The 14615-nt window shown below is 31.7% G+C and overlaps 5 protein-coding genes and 1 non-coding gene across 6 annotated transcripts; 3 read left to right on the top strand and 3 right to left on the bottom strand.

Moving 5' to 3' along the window:
* The first annotated feature begins 618 nt into the window (after positions 1–618).
* Positions 619–2108, top strand: LOC128392912 (replication factor C subunit 3-like). Its single transcript, XM_053353003.1, has 2 exons — positions 619–820; positions 962–2108. The coding sequence occupies exons 1-2, from the start codon at positions 734–736 to the stop codon at positions 1937–1939; spliced, it is 1065 nt and encodes a 354-aa protein (XP_053208978.1). The 5' UTR covers positions 619–733; the 3' UTR covers positions 1940–2108.
* Positions 2109–2174: 66 nt separating this feature from the next.
* LOC128392911 (aftiphilin-like) lies at positions 2175–5802 on the bottom strand. Its single transcript, XM_053353002.1, has 4 exons — positions 5603–5802; positions 3592–4941; positions 3253–3373; positions 2175–3084 (listed from the first exon to the last, which is right to left on the bottom strand). Exons 2-4 carry the CDS (start codon positions 4566–4568, stop codon positions 2806–2808), a joined length of 1377 nt encoding a protein of 458 aa, XP_053208977.1. The 5' UTR covers positions 4569–4941; positions 5603–5802; the 3' UTR covers positions 2175–2805.
* A 621-nt stretch (positions 5803–6423) lies between these two features.
* LOC128392913 (CTTNBP2 N-terminal-like protein) lies at positions 6424–8890 on the top strand. The gene is made up of 2 exons (XM_053353004.1): positions 6424–7607; positions 8055–8890. Exons 1-2 carry the CDS (start codon positions 6520–6522, stop codon positions 8377–8379), a joined length of 1413 nt encoding a protein of 470 aa, XP_053208979.1. The 5' UTR covers positions 6424–6519; the 3' UTR covers positions 8380–8890.
* A 112-nt stretch (positions 8891–9002) lies between these two features.
* Trnas-uga (transfer RNA serine (anticodon UGA)) lies at positions 9003–9084 on the bottom strand. Its single transcript has one exon. It is a non-coding gene; the product is annotated as a tRNA-Ser (tRNA).
* Positions 9085–9829: 745 nt separating this feature from the next.
* Positions 9830–12250, top strand: LOC128393824 (glutamyl-tRNA(Gln) amidotransferase subunit B, mitochondrial-like). The gene is made up of 2 exons (XM_053354038.1): positions 9830–11047; positions 11114–12250. The coding sequence occupies exons 1-2, from the start codon at positions 10320–10322 to the stop codon at positions 12132–12134; spliced, it is 1749 nt and encodes a 582-aa protein (XP_053210013.1). The 5' UTR covers positions 9830–10319; the 3' UTR covers positions 12135–12250.
* LOC128393823 (kanadaptin-like) lies at positions 12170–14596 on the bottom strand. The gene is given in 3 exon segments (XM_053354037.1): positions 12170–13389; positions 13467–13799; positions 13802–14596. Coding segments are annotated over 3 exon segments (1983 nt in total). The 5' UTR covers positions 14342–14596; the 3' UTR covers positions 12170–12279.
* Between the last annotated feature and the right edge of the window lie 19 nt (positions 14597–14615).

Genomic DNA, 14615 nt, shown 5'->3' with positions numbered 1-14615 from the left:
TCTCTTTGATTATTACGATTAATGAGGAAGATGTTGATTGTTTTTGATCATTTTAATACCATTTTATTATTCCGTTGATCATCATGTTAATTGTCTGCAGTTAACTCATTTTTTTAAGCTTCTCGCTTCTCGTAATTAACTGTTAATTTAGTTGAGAGACAATTTTTTCTTCTTATGTCTATCTTGTTAATCTTAACCAGGTAATTGATTGTGATCAATTTATTTTCTATTTTATGCCAAATCAATTAGATATTTAAATTGCGGAAGAATTTTGTAAATTATTTTCCAAATTAAATCTCTTTTCTTTTTAATTTAATTCTCATGTATTCATTACTTTCCGATTTAACTGATTAAAGAAAAAACAAATTCTAATCAAATATTTAAAATCAACTTTTTTCTCCGCTACAAATCAATTCTTTTCCAATCTAATTGGTCAACAGTTCCTAATCAATGTCCAATTAATGTTCAAATTGCAGCATTTCAACAAAATCAAATTAAAAAACTTTCTTCAATTTAATTGTCCAACTTTCGAAAGTTTCTCATAACAAACAACAGATGGCGCAAGTTTCGTTGAAAAAGAACAAAAATTTTGGCGCCAAATTTCGGCTCATTGAATGTTCTTTGTTTTTCCTCATTGTCTTTGTTATTGTTTCCATTTTTGTCTTAATTGTTATTTACAATTAATTTCAATTGTTGTCTTTAAATTTAGTGTATTTATCTAGTCATTAGAACTATGGCTTTGTGGTGTGATAAATATCGACCAAGTAGTTTAAACAAATTGGATTATAATAAGGAACAGGCTGATTATTTGAAGCGAATGGTAAATTGGTTAATATTATGTTTTAGCTTTTTCTGTTTCTATTTGACTTTAATTAGCTTAATTTGATTGTTTTTCTTTTCCATTAATTTGAATTCTATTTCTCTATTGTTTCTTTATTCTTTGTTTGTCTTTGAAATTTAGATTCGATCGAATGATTTTCCACATTTACTGGTCTATGGATCACCAGGATCTGGAAAACGTACTCGGGTTCAATGTATTCTCAGGGAAATTTATGGTTCTGGTGTTGATAAAACTCGAATTGAACATTTAACCATTGAGACGCCTTCTAACAAAAAGCTTGAGCTTAATTCGATTGCTTCTAATTATCATATCGAAATTAATCCAAGTGATATTGGAATTCAAGATCGTCTGGTTGTTCAAGATGTCATGAAAAATATAGCTCAAAGTGGAGGCCTTGTTGATAAGGTTCCGTTTAAAGTGATTGTTATTTCGGAGGCTCATAAATTGTCCAAAGATGCTCAGCATTCACTCAGACGAACAATGGAAAAATATATTTCAACCCTTCGATTGATTATGGTCGCTGATACAAGTTCAACGATTTTACCACCAATTAAAAGTCGTTGTCTTTTACATAGAGTTTCAGCTCCAACGACCGATAAAATAGCTCAAATACTTGAATTTGTCGGACGGAGAGAAAATTTTGATCTTGGTCCAAATTTAATCTCGAAAATTGCCTCTGAATGTGATCGCAATTTACGTCGAGCCCTGTTGATGATGGAAACCATGTACATCAATTCAAGCCAAGAGATTATCAAACCTTCTTATATGCTTTACATTCAAAGAATAGCCAAAAAGATGATTGAAAATCCGACCTTGGAAAAAGTGAAAGACATTCGAGAAGATTTTTACGAACTTGAGCAACATCTTATCCCTGTGGAGATTATTTTCAAAGTTTTAATTCGCTCATTGTTACACATTTGTAATGGAGTTTTAAAAGGTAAATTACTTCAACTTGCTTCTCATTACGAACATCAAATGAGAGTGGGAAGTAAACGGGTCCTTCATTTTGAAGCTTTTGTCGCTCACTTCATGGCCGCTTATCAGAAATTTACTGAGGATAATTTGATTGACGATGATGAAGATTTACTTTCCATGTAGAATCAGGAATGTTCATCAATGGAAACTAATTCCCTTAATTGTTGTGGATCATGAAAACATTTTTACTTCCTAGCAGTTGTCGATTCAATTTTAAAAATTTCCTCTCACTCAATCAATTATCAATATTTTTTTATCTAAAAAAAATAAATCGTCGAGTTCAAACTCTTAATTTTGGTTTTTCAGTTTGTGTCAATTATTCACGAAGTATAATATTTATGAGGTTCAACTTTGGAGGTTAAAATGCAAAAATTAATTTCATTAACTCAAATTGCAATAATAATTATTGACAAGTTTGAATATTTGTGTTTCCGTTTCACTTATGACTATTTGTGAAACATAGACACAGTTACAGAATCAATGTCGTTGACATTAATTAATAAGTCGCTTTCTGTTTTCTTACAATATGAATTGATAAAAGTTTACGATGATGAAATTTCCAAATGAAAGTTTTGTTGTTGTTGTTGATTTTGTTGATCATCATTGAGGAAAAAGTCTTTCTCCTTGTAATTAATAATTAGCGGTGTGAAGAATAGGCAAAGTTAATTGAGAATTTAACACAAAAGGAATGTACCAGATTTAGATTCTTATTTTTTTAAATGCATTGTATCCAAATGATCATTTAGATGTAATTAATATCCATCCATTCATATTAATTAATATTAAATTGCAACACCTTTAAGATTAAAGTCAAATCTTTGATTTTGTTAAAATGGCAAGGATTGGATAATATTGAATTTCTTGTAATGAGAAAATCACTTCATCCATGAAATTGATTAACGATAATAATGATAAACTTTTTTTCTTTTCGTTTGCTTTTAAATTTCTCGTTGACATAATCGGATATCATTTTGTTGTTGTCGTTAAGGTTATAGAAGGATTAACCAATCTTTTTCAAGGGGATTAGTTAATCCGCTTGAATTCCAATCGAAACTTGCTTCTGGAATAGATGAGGCACTTTGTTCTTGGTGTTGCTTATTATCTGAACTATTGTTCAGTGAATTAGAAGCGATTGTCAACTGGTGAGATTGTTGTGATACTTGAGGCTCTAAAGGTACTATTGAAGGTAGTAAAGGCGTTGGCTGAGGAATCGTCAGCTTAGATGGTATGAGTGGAGTTGAAAAGTCTCTCAGACTAGGCATTTGTTGCTGAGGAAGAAAAAAGAGAAAATAATAATTAGAGATATCGACATTTTTCTCTTCTTCAAATTTCCATTGATATCAATAAGTGTGTCATTGAAATGCTTAGAAGAGGAAAAAGTTCAACATTAATCAGAGTGAAATCTTAGGGAAAGGTAAATAATACAATATACTCACTATATTTCTAGAATCAATTTTAAGAGATCGTAGGAAAACTTGGAATGTATGTGATGATTCCCAATTTAATTTGAGCGATGCTGCTTCTTCCCAATTAATCAACGATTGCCACATTTTACAACTGCAATTGATAGAGAAAAAGATAATTGTAATGAGTGTTTTTGATTATAACGATTAGTATTTCTTAAAAAAGAAAAACAGAAATGTCCTTGTATAAAAAAAAAGAGATAGAAAATAATATAATCGGTGCTGTAACTACCATTTTCACAGAAATTTACCTGTATTACAGGTAAATTGAATCAATGATTAAATTGATTTTATTTTTCCTTCTTTACGTACCTTTGAGATGTTGTATCGGCAAATAGATTAGTAGAAATAATTTTATTGCCTTCATTTCGTATATCCTTGGTAAATGATTGACTAACAATTGAAGATAGAGATGAATTTGTTAAACAATCATTATTGTTTCCTGAGTTTGTTTCATTCTCAATTTTCGGAGTAGATGAAAATATATTGGAAGGTAACACTGTCCGAGAAGGTAATGGTGGTAGAGATTTAATAGAGGTTGGGTCAGTTATTGTTTCTTTTTTCTTGATCACTTGATTGGTTTCTTGAAAATCGGCGAAATCACCAAAGTCACCAAAATCATCACCATCATTATCATCATTATCATCTGCACTTTGGTTTATATTAGAGTTAATTTTTTCTTTAATATCATCGACCTGGTCCAGTTTATCCTTTATCAAGTTATTATCACTCTTATCAATGGTTGAGAAGAAATTTAAATCTCCATCAGTACTAATATTATCTTTGTTATCGATCTCGTGGTTTGTCATTGTTTCTAATTTTGATTTATCGTTACCCTGGAAGAAACTGAAATCTCCAAAATCATCTTCGTCCATACTTATGTTATTATTATCACAATTATCACCTTGGAAAAATGTAAAATCACCAAAGTCATCATTATTTGTTTCGTTAAGCAACTGGTGTGTTTGATGTTGTTTCATTTCAGCATCATCTTGTCTAAATCCGTTAGCACTGAAAGCGGTTGTTGTTGGTGTTGTTGATGTCGTGGTTTGGGTTGTAGAGGATGTGATAATTGTTGAATTACTATTGTTATAATTAGAAGAGTTATTTACATTTGTACTACTTTGGAAAAATGTAAAATCTCCAAAATCATCATCAACTATTTTATTATCCTGGAAATTAGCAAAATCACCAAAGTCATCGTCAGCATTAAAATTTGCACTTTGAAAATCATCCGATTGTTTACCATTTGTATCTATAGAGTTCATAATTGGTTGAATTGTGAGCATAACTGATTAATTTAACTTGATGGATTAATTTGGTATTTTCAAAGTTAATCAATAGTCAGACTCAGATCAATTTCATTAAAAGACCAAAAGAGGAACCAAAAAAAACAAGGTGTGTAACCAAAAATAGAAACAGGTGAGTAATGATGAACAGAAATCTGGTACACAGGTTATTCCATGATATTGCTAATGGAGAAGATCAATTCTAATGAAACAGAGAGATTGTTGATTTAGATGATCATCATTAACCACGACAATAAATCACCGGAACTTATTATATGAAAACAGGGGGAAAATGGTTGATTTTCCTTCAAGATTAGGGAGCACAAACAATTTTTTCGACAAGTATTTTTTGTTCTCTTCTTGTGTCTTGGATCTTTGCGTTTTATCAATGTTGAAAAGTAAGAAGGTGGAGAGGTAAGATAATGAGAAGGTAATGAAAATGATAACAAGAAACAATATGAGAGAGAGAGAAAGAGAGAAGAGAGAGAGAGAGAGAGTAAAAAGGAGAAAGAGAACAGCAATAAGAAAGTAAGATAGGGAAATCTAATAGACTAGCAGAAAGGTTATTTTGTAATAAGCAATTAACTAAATCAGTATGTTAGGTGAAAATCTACTTCTAATTTGTCTCATAAAACAGAATAGATTGATAAATATTGTTACTCATCAAAATACTATTAAAATGTACATAGAATGAATGAGAAAAAAAAAGGTGAATAAGAGGGGACAATGTTTACATCAAGGTCTGAAAATACACACACAACACTAATGGTAACTTTGGATAAATTAAAAAAAAAATGATGTCCTTAAATGGTTGTACTATTTAAACAAAACAAACACATACACAGAAAGGTAGAAATTAACAATGAGTGTTTAAATTATGTAAATTGCAAGTGATGGGGAGAAGCTAAAAAACTAAAAAAGATCTATGATGATGGGGATAATGGAGATGATGATGATACTGTTCTCATCATCAGACACAGCTGAAAATAAGGTACAATTTACACCAACAAAGTTGCTCCATCCTCACGGTTTACCTGTAAAAAGATGATGATGTTGATGGAGGAAGAGATTAATTTGGTTTCATGATGAACAAGTAGATGGCCTCATCTACCTTGAACCACCAACCAGAAGATCACTAATCAAGTCACAATTTCCACATAATTAATTGTAAGAAAAGAGAAGAAAAGAAAAACCAATTTACCAACCAATTAAATCGTAAACAAATTGCCTACTAAATAGTCACAATTATTAATCTTTAGAATTTATTTTCAATTTTTAGAAGAAAAAAAAATTCGATTCTGATTAGTTCGTTTAACGAGCCACAGATGGAGGGACAATCGATTTTCTTTTTCTGCTTTTCGGTTGTGCAAAATTCTGAGGCTTCAAAAATCAAGAGTGAATTTTGTTTGGTTTTAACTTTAGATTTGTGATTTAATTTTCTAATTGTAATTTAAATTGTTATCTATTTTTAATTGTTGGTCAATAATTAGACACTTGTGTTGATCTTTTTAAAGATTAAGGAGAAATTGAATGAATAATATTAATGTCAGAGAATGAAAGATGAAATTGGTCAAGGGGCTGTGACCAAGTCAACAACATTTTTAACATCAATTGTGTGACTACATTTGAATTTTTGCTTTTAATTTCTCTTTTAATTTGATTTTAATCAATCTTAATCATCATAACAATTTAATTTTAAATCTTGATCCTCTTCGATCGTTTTACTGTTTGTAGCTATTTTCCTTTCCCAGTGACATGATTCCAAATGATTCGGTAACTTTTGGATTATATTGGTTGCTCATTGATTAATACGTATACATATTAATATACATACTCTTTGGTTGGATAGGTTTTTTTTTATACATATATTTATCTTTTTATTTATCATTTTTTGATTTTGATTGGATTTTTACTTGCTGTTGACACTTTCGCTGGTCGAAGAGAGATAACAATGACATCGAAACCTGTAAATAAAATAATGGAGCCAAGTAAAGCTGATTTGATTCGTGCTCTATGTGCCCTGGAAGGTGAACTTCAAGCTAAAGATATTGTGATCAGTATACTCAAGACGGAACAAGTCAGGAGGCTTATTCATCCCTGTTATAATAAACGCTGGTGGACACAACCTCAACCTCACTCAAAATTGTCTACCGACACCATAATACCAAATAATCGAGCTCTAAAATGCAAACAATTACAATTACAACAACATATTCAACACCAAGACTCAACAACAACAACAACAAACTCCCAACAGAATCAACAACAATCCAAACAGCTACAGCAACAAACCAATAAGTCCATTCAAATTGATCCTTCTGATCCTTATACAGCTTTGTTAAGAGACACTTATTGTGCATATGATCCAACATATGATGAAAACTCAATCAAATTAATCTACAATCTACAATATCAAAATTTAAGGAACCTTATAGACCATCAAAGGAAAGTGAGAAATTATTTAGAATCTCAAATATGTGAACGAGAGGCCAAATATAAAGCGTGTTTGGAGGAATTAGAAAGTGAAAAAACGAAAAGTGCAAAATACGAAAGGGACAAGATGATTTCGCAAATTGAACTATTGGAAAAGGAAAAAGAATCACTTGGAGAACAATTGGAAATAATTAAAAGTGATCTTGAAAAGGTTAAAGAACGTGAAAAGTCAATGGTCATGTGTTTAGTTACCGAGCGTAAAGAATTAATTTGTCGTCTAATTGAACATGAGCAACATAATAACGCGCTGATCGACATGTTGACCGCTGAACGATGTAGAGCCGCTGAGATGAGTGAAGATCTCGAAGAGGAATCGAAAAGATCATTACAAATGGAATCAGAATTGGAAAGATTAACAGCCAGTCACGAATTATCAAAATCACTGCTTTTGGATAAAATAAATAATCTAGAAAATAAATCAACCAAATTAGAAGAGGAAAATGATAAATTGAAAAAGGAATTGGAAACAATCAAATCAAAAAGAATAGCTCAATTAGGTGAAGGTGTAAGATCAACAATCGTAACTGTCAACTCAACGGACCAAAAGTAAGTTATGATTAACTTGTTGTTAATTATCATAATCATGATTCGTTTTCCTTTTTTTCTGCTTTCCTACCATTTAATTACATTTACAAAGTGATAAATGTTTAATTAAATATCCATGCAAATTTTTTTCTTCAGACAAAATAATCAGTTAATCATGTTAGTTGATCATTTTCACCTTCACGTTTATTGGTGATAGTTACACTTATACACACACACACCTAATCGACAGGGACCAAACCTACAAATAGTTTGATCTTTTTTTAATTTCAAGGTCATCACTTTGCACCTTTTTCACTCATGAGTGATTAATGATGTGACAGATATCTAATTATCTCCCAGTCAATCAATTTATTTCATTGCCTTTCATTTTTAACTAACAAAATGTAAATTAATGATTCTTTTTATAATTAATCCATGTCAATTTGTGTTCTATTGCCATTTCTTTAGGATTCTCACGCACCAGGAACCGGGTAAAGTTGTGATTGCCAGTGGAAGTCCTCAAGCACCGATACAAAAGAAATTCTCAACTGGCCCAGTAACCGGAACTGGATCGAGCACTAGTCCATTATTTCGTGGAACACCTCCTCCCATACCACCCAATAAGCCCATTCTTCCCGCTAACGCGTTAAAAGAGCGAAGCAAAGAGATTCAACAAGCAACTTTACGAGCTAAAATGATCACCACAACCTCCACCAACAATACCACCAACACCCTGTCCACATCATCATCAACTCCTGTACCCGTTCAAGGCGAAAGAAATGAGAAATCATAATAATCGACAATTTTTCATCTTCCTCTTCAATCTTGTCTCCAAATCAATTATAATAAGAATCATCATCATCATCAATTGTTTTTATGTCAATGAAAAAAACGACATTTTTAAAGTGATGGATTGAGAATCAAAACTGTCACATATTTAGTCTTAAAATCACAAAAGTAAACGGCAGTTTAAGTAAACCCATTTACTGTACATTCACAATTTAGACGATGATTTTAATTGTTAGACTAGCATCTTCTTATATTTTCCCTTGACAAACAATTTATCGATTACTAAATTAATAGTTAATATAAAATTGCCAGCTAAAAAAAAACGATATTGATCATAAATTGTTGAGTTTATCAACTTTCTCTGTTGGTGATTTAGTTGTATTGTTCTGGAAAAATTTTCGCACATCAATTGTTCTTGTTTTTTTTATGTAATTTTGTTCCAATCCTGATTTGTTCTCTAAAAGGAACAATTTAAAATAAGAATTATAAATAAATTAAGAACAAATAATAGACAATCGAAAAATTCTAACCTTTAATGAGAAAAAAAAACTCCAGCGATAACTTAAAATTATCGTAAAAAAGGTAATTAGACTTTTTGATTATCCGAAACAATGGAAAAAAATTTTTCGCAGTCGACAGGATTCGAACCTGTGCGGGAAAATCCCAATGGATTTCAAGTCCATCGCCTTAACCACTCGGCCACGACTGCAGGCTTATAATTCTGTCCTTGAGGGGCTATATCATTATTGAGTCAATTGCACGATCGTTTCCAACTTCGATCAGTTCAAAACAGAATTTGAAATTATTATTTATTCTCATCTCATTTGTATATATTGTATTTCCTTGCATAATTTTGAGTTGGTTACAAGAAGAGGAATCAACTGGTTGAATGACTTAATCAACTTGTTTTACCTGTTTTGAATTAAGGGGCTGATGAGATTTTCTGGTTATGCTAATTGTGACTTGATTGTTGGCAAAACTTTGCTCCTCAACTTGAAAGTTGAAACGTTTTCAATGAAAAAATCTTAATTATCATCAATCAGACTTGTTGATTTATCTTAATTAGTACGTTTGTTTTTCACAATTTACAATGATAATGTATCTCAATGTGAATTTTGTTTAACTTGAAACTATTTTAATTGTTACTGTTGTTGTTTTTGTCTACATTACAAACGATAATCAACAAGAATTAATTCTAAAAGATAATCATGATACATGTAATTGGATAAGTGGCTTGAATTTAAATTGTTAATTTCAAGACGTCTTGTTAATTTTCAATGAAGATCATAGTATTGGGCACGTTTATGGTAAATCTATTGATGATTTTGTCTCATGATTATCATGTTATTCAAAGTTGATTGTTCCTTTTAGATCATCAAATATTAATTGGAATTCTAATTAACTGTACCATCAAAATGATTCTATCATGATGATTTTCCAGTTGATTCAGTTGTTCCTTGCGATTCCAAGTAGGCAAGATATTCATTCTTGGCCTTTTCCCGATCTTTCACATTTAGAACCAAAGATGATCGATTTTTCCTCTGGTAATAATTTTTAACTCGATTCCAGAAATCTTGACACTCATACAATTTGTTCAACACTTCATCACAATTAGGCTCTTTATCTAAACACTTCTTAACAATTAAATCTTCCTGAGCACAAGGATTCTGGGCCATCAGGGATTCCTTCACTTTCTGCCGCTCCATGAAAGCCTTTTTATCATTGTCCATGATGAAGAAGGGAAATCTAAAAGAGAATAACAATTAATCAAATAGTAACAATTTGAAAGAAAAACTTTAAAACAATTGGAATCAAATGAATGGAAACAAAAACAAAATCAAAGATGAAAATGAATTTAGGTTACCATAGATACGGAAAACACATGATTTGATCACATGTTTCATTGGAAATTGTGATTTGTTGTTATGGAATTTAAATTTGATTATGTTACCAATTAATTGTCCGATTGTCATTAGATCTCAATTAGTACGTTACTTGAGTGTTTCTCCATCACCATCATCATCATCATCATCATCAACAACCACCGATTCATCAATAGTCTCATCATCACCTTTACCTCAACAAGATGAACAAATTGTTGACAATTGTATTAAATATAAACCAGTTTTCGAGACATTGATTGGCTTAATTGTCTCGTGTAAATTAAATGTTTCATCAAAATTATTTTCTCGATCATCAACAAATTACTTTTCTTCACCAAATGAAAATGTTTCTCTTTTCGATGCCTCAATACCGGCCACTTTACCGATTGTTAATCGTTCCTGTTTAGAGTTGGTAATTAAATCTGCTTTAGCTTTGAATTGTACAATTAATCCAATTTGTTCATTTGACCGTGAACATAGTGTTGATCCAGTTAATCCATCGGGTTATCGTTTGGTACAATCAAGAGAACCGATTGCTTCAAATGGTTATATTAAAGTACCAATTGTTTACCGTGCAAATGATTCTGGTCACTTGAAAACTATTGAATGTAAATCGATCCATTTAGAGGAACATGTTGGATCAATTGATTGTAATCATTTACTACAATTTGATGGTATCAATTTAAATTCTCGTGGTCTTGCATTGGTCAAATTCGTATTCAACCCTTCGGACATTACACCCAAAGAATCAATCAGTTTGGTCAATGAATTGTTACTAATACTTAAAAGGTTCGACAATTTTTCCCAACATTTGAATCCAATCAAATTAATCCAATTATTTTCCTTTAATTGCAGAATCGGTGCTACAAGTAATCGTTTAGAAGAACGGATTTTATCAATCGATGCAACAATTCAACTTTTCTGTGATTCTAATCCATGTAAACCAGTGAAAATTACACTTTGTAATTCACAAAGTGTTCTTGCTAATCATTTAGCTCATGAAATCGGGAGGCAAAAGTCATTCATAATTAGGAAACAATTAGCTCCAGAAAATCATCTGTTCATAGGTCCATTAACGGGAGGTCTCAAGCCAATTAAATCAGCTAATTATGACACTCGAACGATGATCGAACCTTCAATTCCACCGTTCAAATTTCTTAGTTCAAAAGATTCACAGGTCGATGATAAAACTTTAATATCATTAGAAAAATTAACCAAAGAAATTCCAATATTACCGGAAGAGGAGAGATTAATTCTCATGAATCAATATGGTTTATCTTTATATCAATCTCGAAGATTAATTGTCAACAATTATTATGAAATTTTCATAAAAATGATGACAAAAGATGAATCATTATCAACTAATCAATTGGAAACTTTTTCATTTATAATAGATGTTATTGAAAAATCAATTCTACTCACTAATCATGAAGTTGATCAACTTTATGATTGTGTTGATAATCTAGTTGCTTGTTATCATTTATTGAGGACCAATATAATTTTACGTTCAATTGCAATTAAAATGGTTTCTGGTTGGTTGGAAGGTGATAGAAAATCTCCAGAGCAATTAATAGAAATCAACGATTGGTCAACAATTACTGATGATTCTTTGATTGAACAGTTTTGTAAAAAGGTAATTGAAGATCGAAGTACAGTCGCTTTTCTAGTTAGAAGAGGTGATAAACATTTTGTCCACAATTTAGCTCGAAGAGTGAAAATCGCCTGTAATCATAGGATACCCGAAGATCTAATTGTATCCAAATTGTTACAATTAATTGATTCTATCGAAAGACCAACAATGGTTAATTTCGTAGCAACAAGAAACAAAACTTGGTTAAAACGACCTAAATTGTTCACGACTGATAAAAAAGATTAACTTGTTTCTCCTTAATTGTTATGAGATGAAAAAAATTTGTACTTTCTGAAATGGATTTCATTGTAGATTCTGATTACAATAAACAAATTGTTCGCAATTTAGTATTTACAAGTTAATTTTTGATGATTAAAGTGATTCCATTGGATTAATATCCATATTTATCGTTTAGAGCTGTTCTTCCGTCTCCAGTTTGTCCTTTTGGTGGTAACCAGTCAACATAAGCTTCTTGATCAAAGTAATTAGACTTTTCTTTAATTGCTGCTTTAAGTTTATCTGATTTTGATTTATCCGTTTTCTTGATAATTAGTCCAAATTTTTCATCACCTTCGGATGAGGATGCTGATTGTGATGTCGATGGTTTCGGTAGGGGTGATAAAGATGATGAAGATGATGAAGGTAAATTTAAAACTTTTGCTTTGACAGTTTCCTCTGATTCAGTGAATGCTGATGCAGGTTTTTGAATTAAACTCTTCTTGGTTAATGAAATTGCGATTTTTCCTGGTTCTGGTTTGATTGGTTGATTATCACCACTTATAGATGATTGTTTAGGTTTAACGTTTAAGTTAATCTTAATTGTATTAGATGGTTTATCAGTCACAATTGATTGTTTGACACTAGAATTTGATGAGGTGATTGTGCTGCTTGAAGATGAATCATTTTGTACCGATGATTGGGTTGAATAAACTGATTCTAGAGCTGGAAGTGTGAAACTTGGCTTGGCGATTTTAATTAGTCGTTCGACTTTTGCCTGTTCCTTTTCTAAATCAGCGATGGTCATTCGAAGTTTAGATTGTTCTATTTTGACATTAAGAGATGTTTTCATTGGCTTTTCGTCGCTGCTATTGATATCTTCCATAAATGCATCCAGAGCGTCGACATTTTCCTCATCGCCTTCGGGCTTTTTATCCTCCTCGTTTTTTTCATTCTCCGTTGATTTCCTGATACTTTGACTTTTCGTCGCAATAGTTAACGTGGCCGCTTTTACTTTTAACTTTTGTAATTCTTGACTTATCTCTTTCCATCGTTCGTTTAACTTGTCGAAATTAAGTATCTCTTGAATTCCACTTTTGGCTGCTAATTTTTTCGCCTTCTTGTTTTTATATTGATCAGTTTCGTCCATTACTTCATCTTCAGAATCCGAACTATCTTTTTTCTTTCGCTTGAGATCTTTCTGCCTCTGCCAAGGGAATAAAAGTTCAGCTCTGTCCAGAACTTGACAAGCACGAAGGCAAACATTAATCAAAGCATCTTTTTTCTGTTGGAAAGGAAAACAAAAAGTTATTATTTCATATGTTCAAATAGATTGAAAAACACAGAATATAAATTCATCACCTTTGGTGTTGGTTCGCCATCAATTGGTACATCTTGACCATCGAAAGGTAATTGTATGGTACATTTGAACATTCCATTGTTAAAATCGACTTTATATTCGAAATCATAACCCTCAGAGTCGAACCATTGTTCAATTGATTTCTGTGGATTCTCACTGTAAGCGTGTTCATTTGGTGTAGATCCTGTTGCCGAACCACCGCCAGTTTGAAGTAAATATAAAACCTTTCCAAGTGGAGTTGCTTGATCACCTTCACCTCGTTCATCATTTTCATCATCTTCATCATCTTGAAATCCCCATGAACAGCCTTGATCTTCCTTTTCTTGAGCTTCTTTCTCTTATGAACTGCCTCTTCCATTTCCAGTGTTTCCCTTTCATCCTCCTCACTTGGAGTAAGAGTTGTACCCAAAACAAATAAACGGGAACTCGCACCAAATTTTATTATGTCATTACCGGTTTTCACTTTGATTGGTCTATTAGCGGGAATTTTGGCCTTATTCACCATTGTACCATGAGCAGAATTTAGATCGATAAGGAAAAATGATCCATGAGGCCTGTCTTTGGGATTCCAAAGGAGACAAGCATGAAAACGGCTTAAAGATGAATGATCCATTGGAAAATCGGCATCTCGAGAACGACCAAAGATAAGTTTTGGCTTATCAATTTCTTTCCTAAGAATGACAGAACCATTTTTTATCACTTCGATATAAAAAACTCCCTCAGGTACAGGATCACTTGTTAATGCATCAGGAATGACAGGTAAACTTTTATCCAAACAAATCGAATCATTTTTCCCTTCAACTGCGGTGGGAGCTTTAAATTCATGTTGTCCCTCAATTGGATTCACTTTTTCACCACGTTCATCATCAATTTCCATGATTAATCTGTAAAAATAACTATAAACCAAAAAATTAGATTCACAGAAACAGTTTATTATTGAAGTGAGAAACAACAACAATAGGTAAGCTTAAAATCAGAATATTTTTATCCAAAGAACAAAAAAGAAGAACTCAACCGATGGAAACAAACAAACAAGAAGTAAATTCAACTCTATTAAAATAATTTATCGTCGAGAACAATCAATTCAATTAAGAATCGTAATAAAAATCTCACAAAATTAAAAGAAAATTTTTCTCACAATCAAAAACTGT

The sequence above is a fragment of the Panonychus citri genome, unplaced genomic scaffold, assembly GCF_014898815.1.
Source record: "Panonychus citri isolate SS breed McGregor unplaced genomic scaffold, ASM1489881v1 Contig00138, whole genome shotgun sequence".
NCBI lineage: Eukaryota > Metazoa > Arthropoda > Arachnida > Trombidiformes > Tetranychidae > Panonychus > Panonychus citri.
The sequence above is the reverse complement of the archived record's forward strand: the minus strand, read 5'-3'. Positions and strand labels throughout refer to the sequence as shown.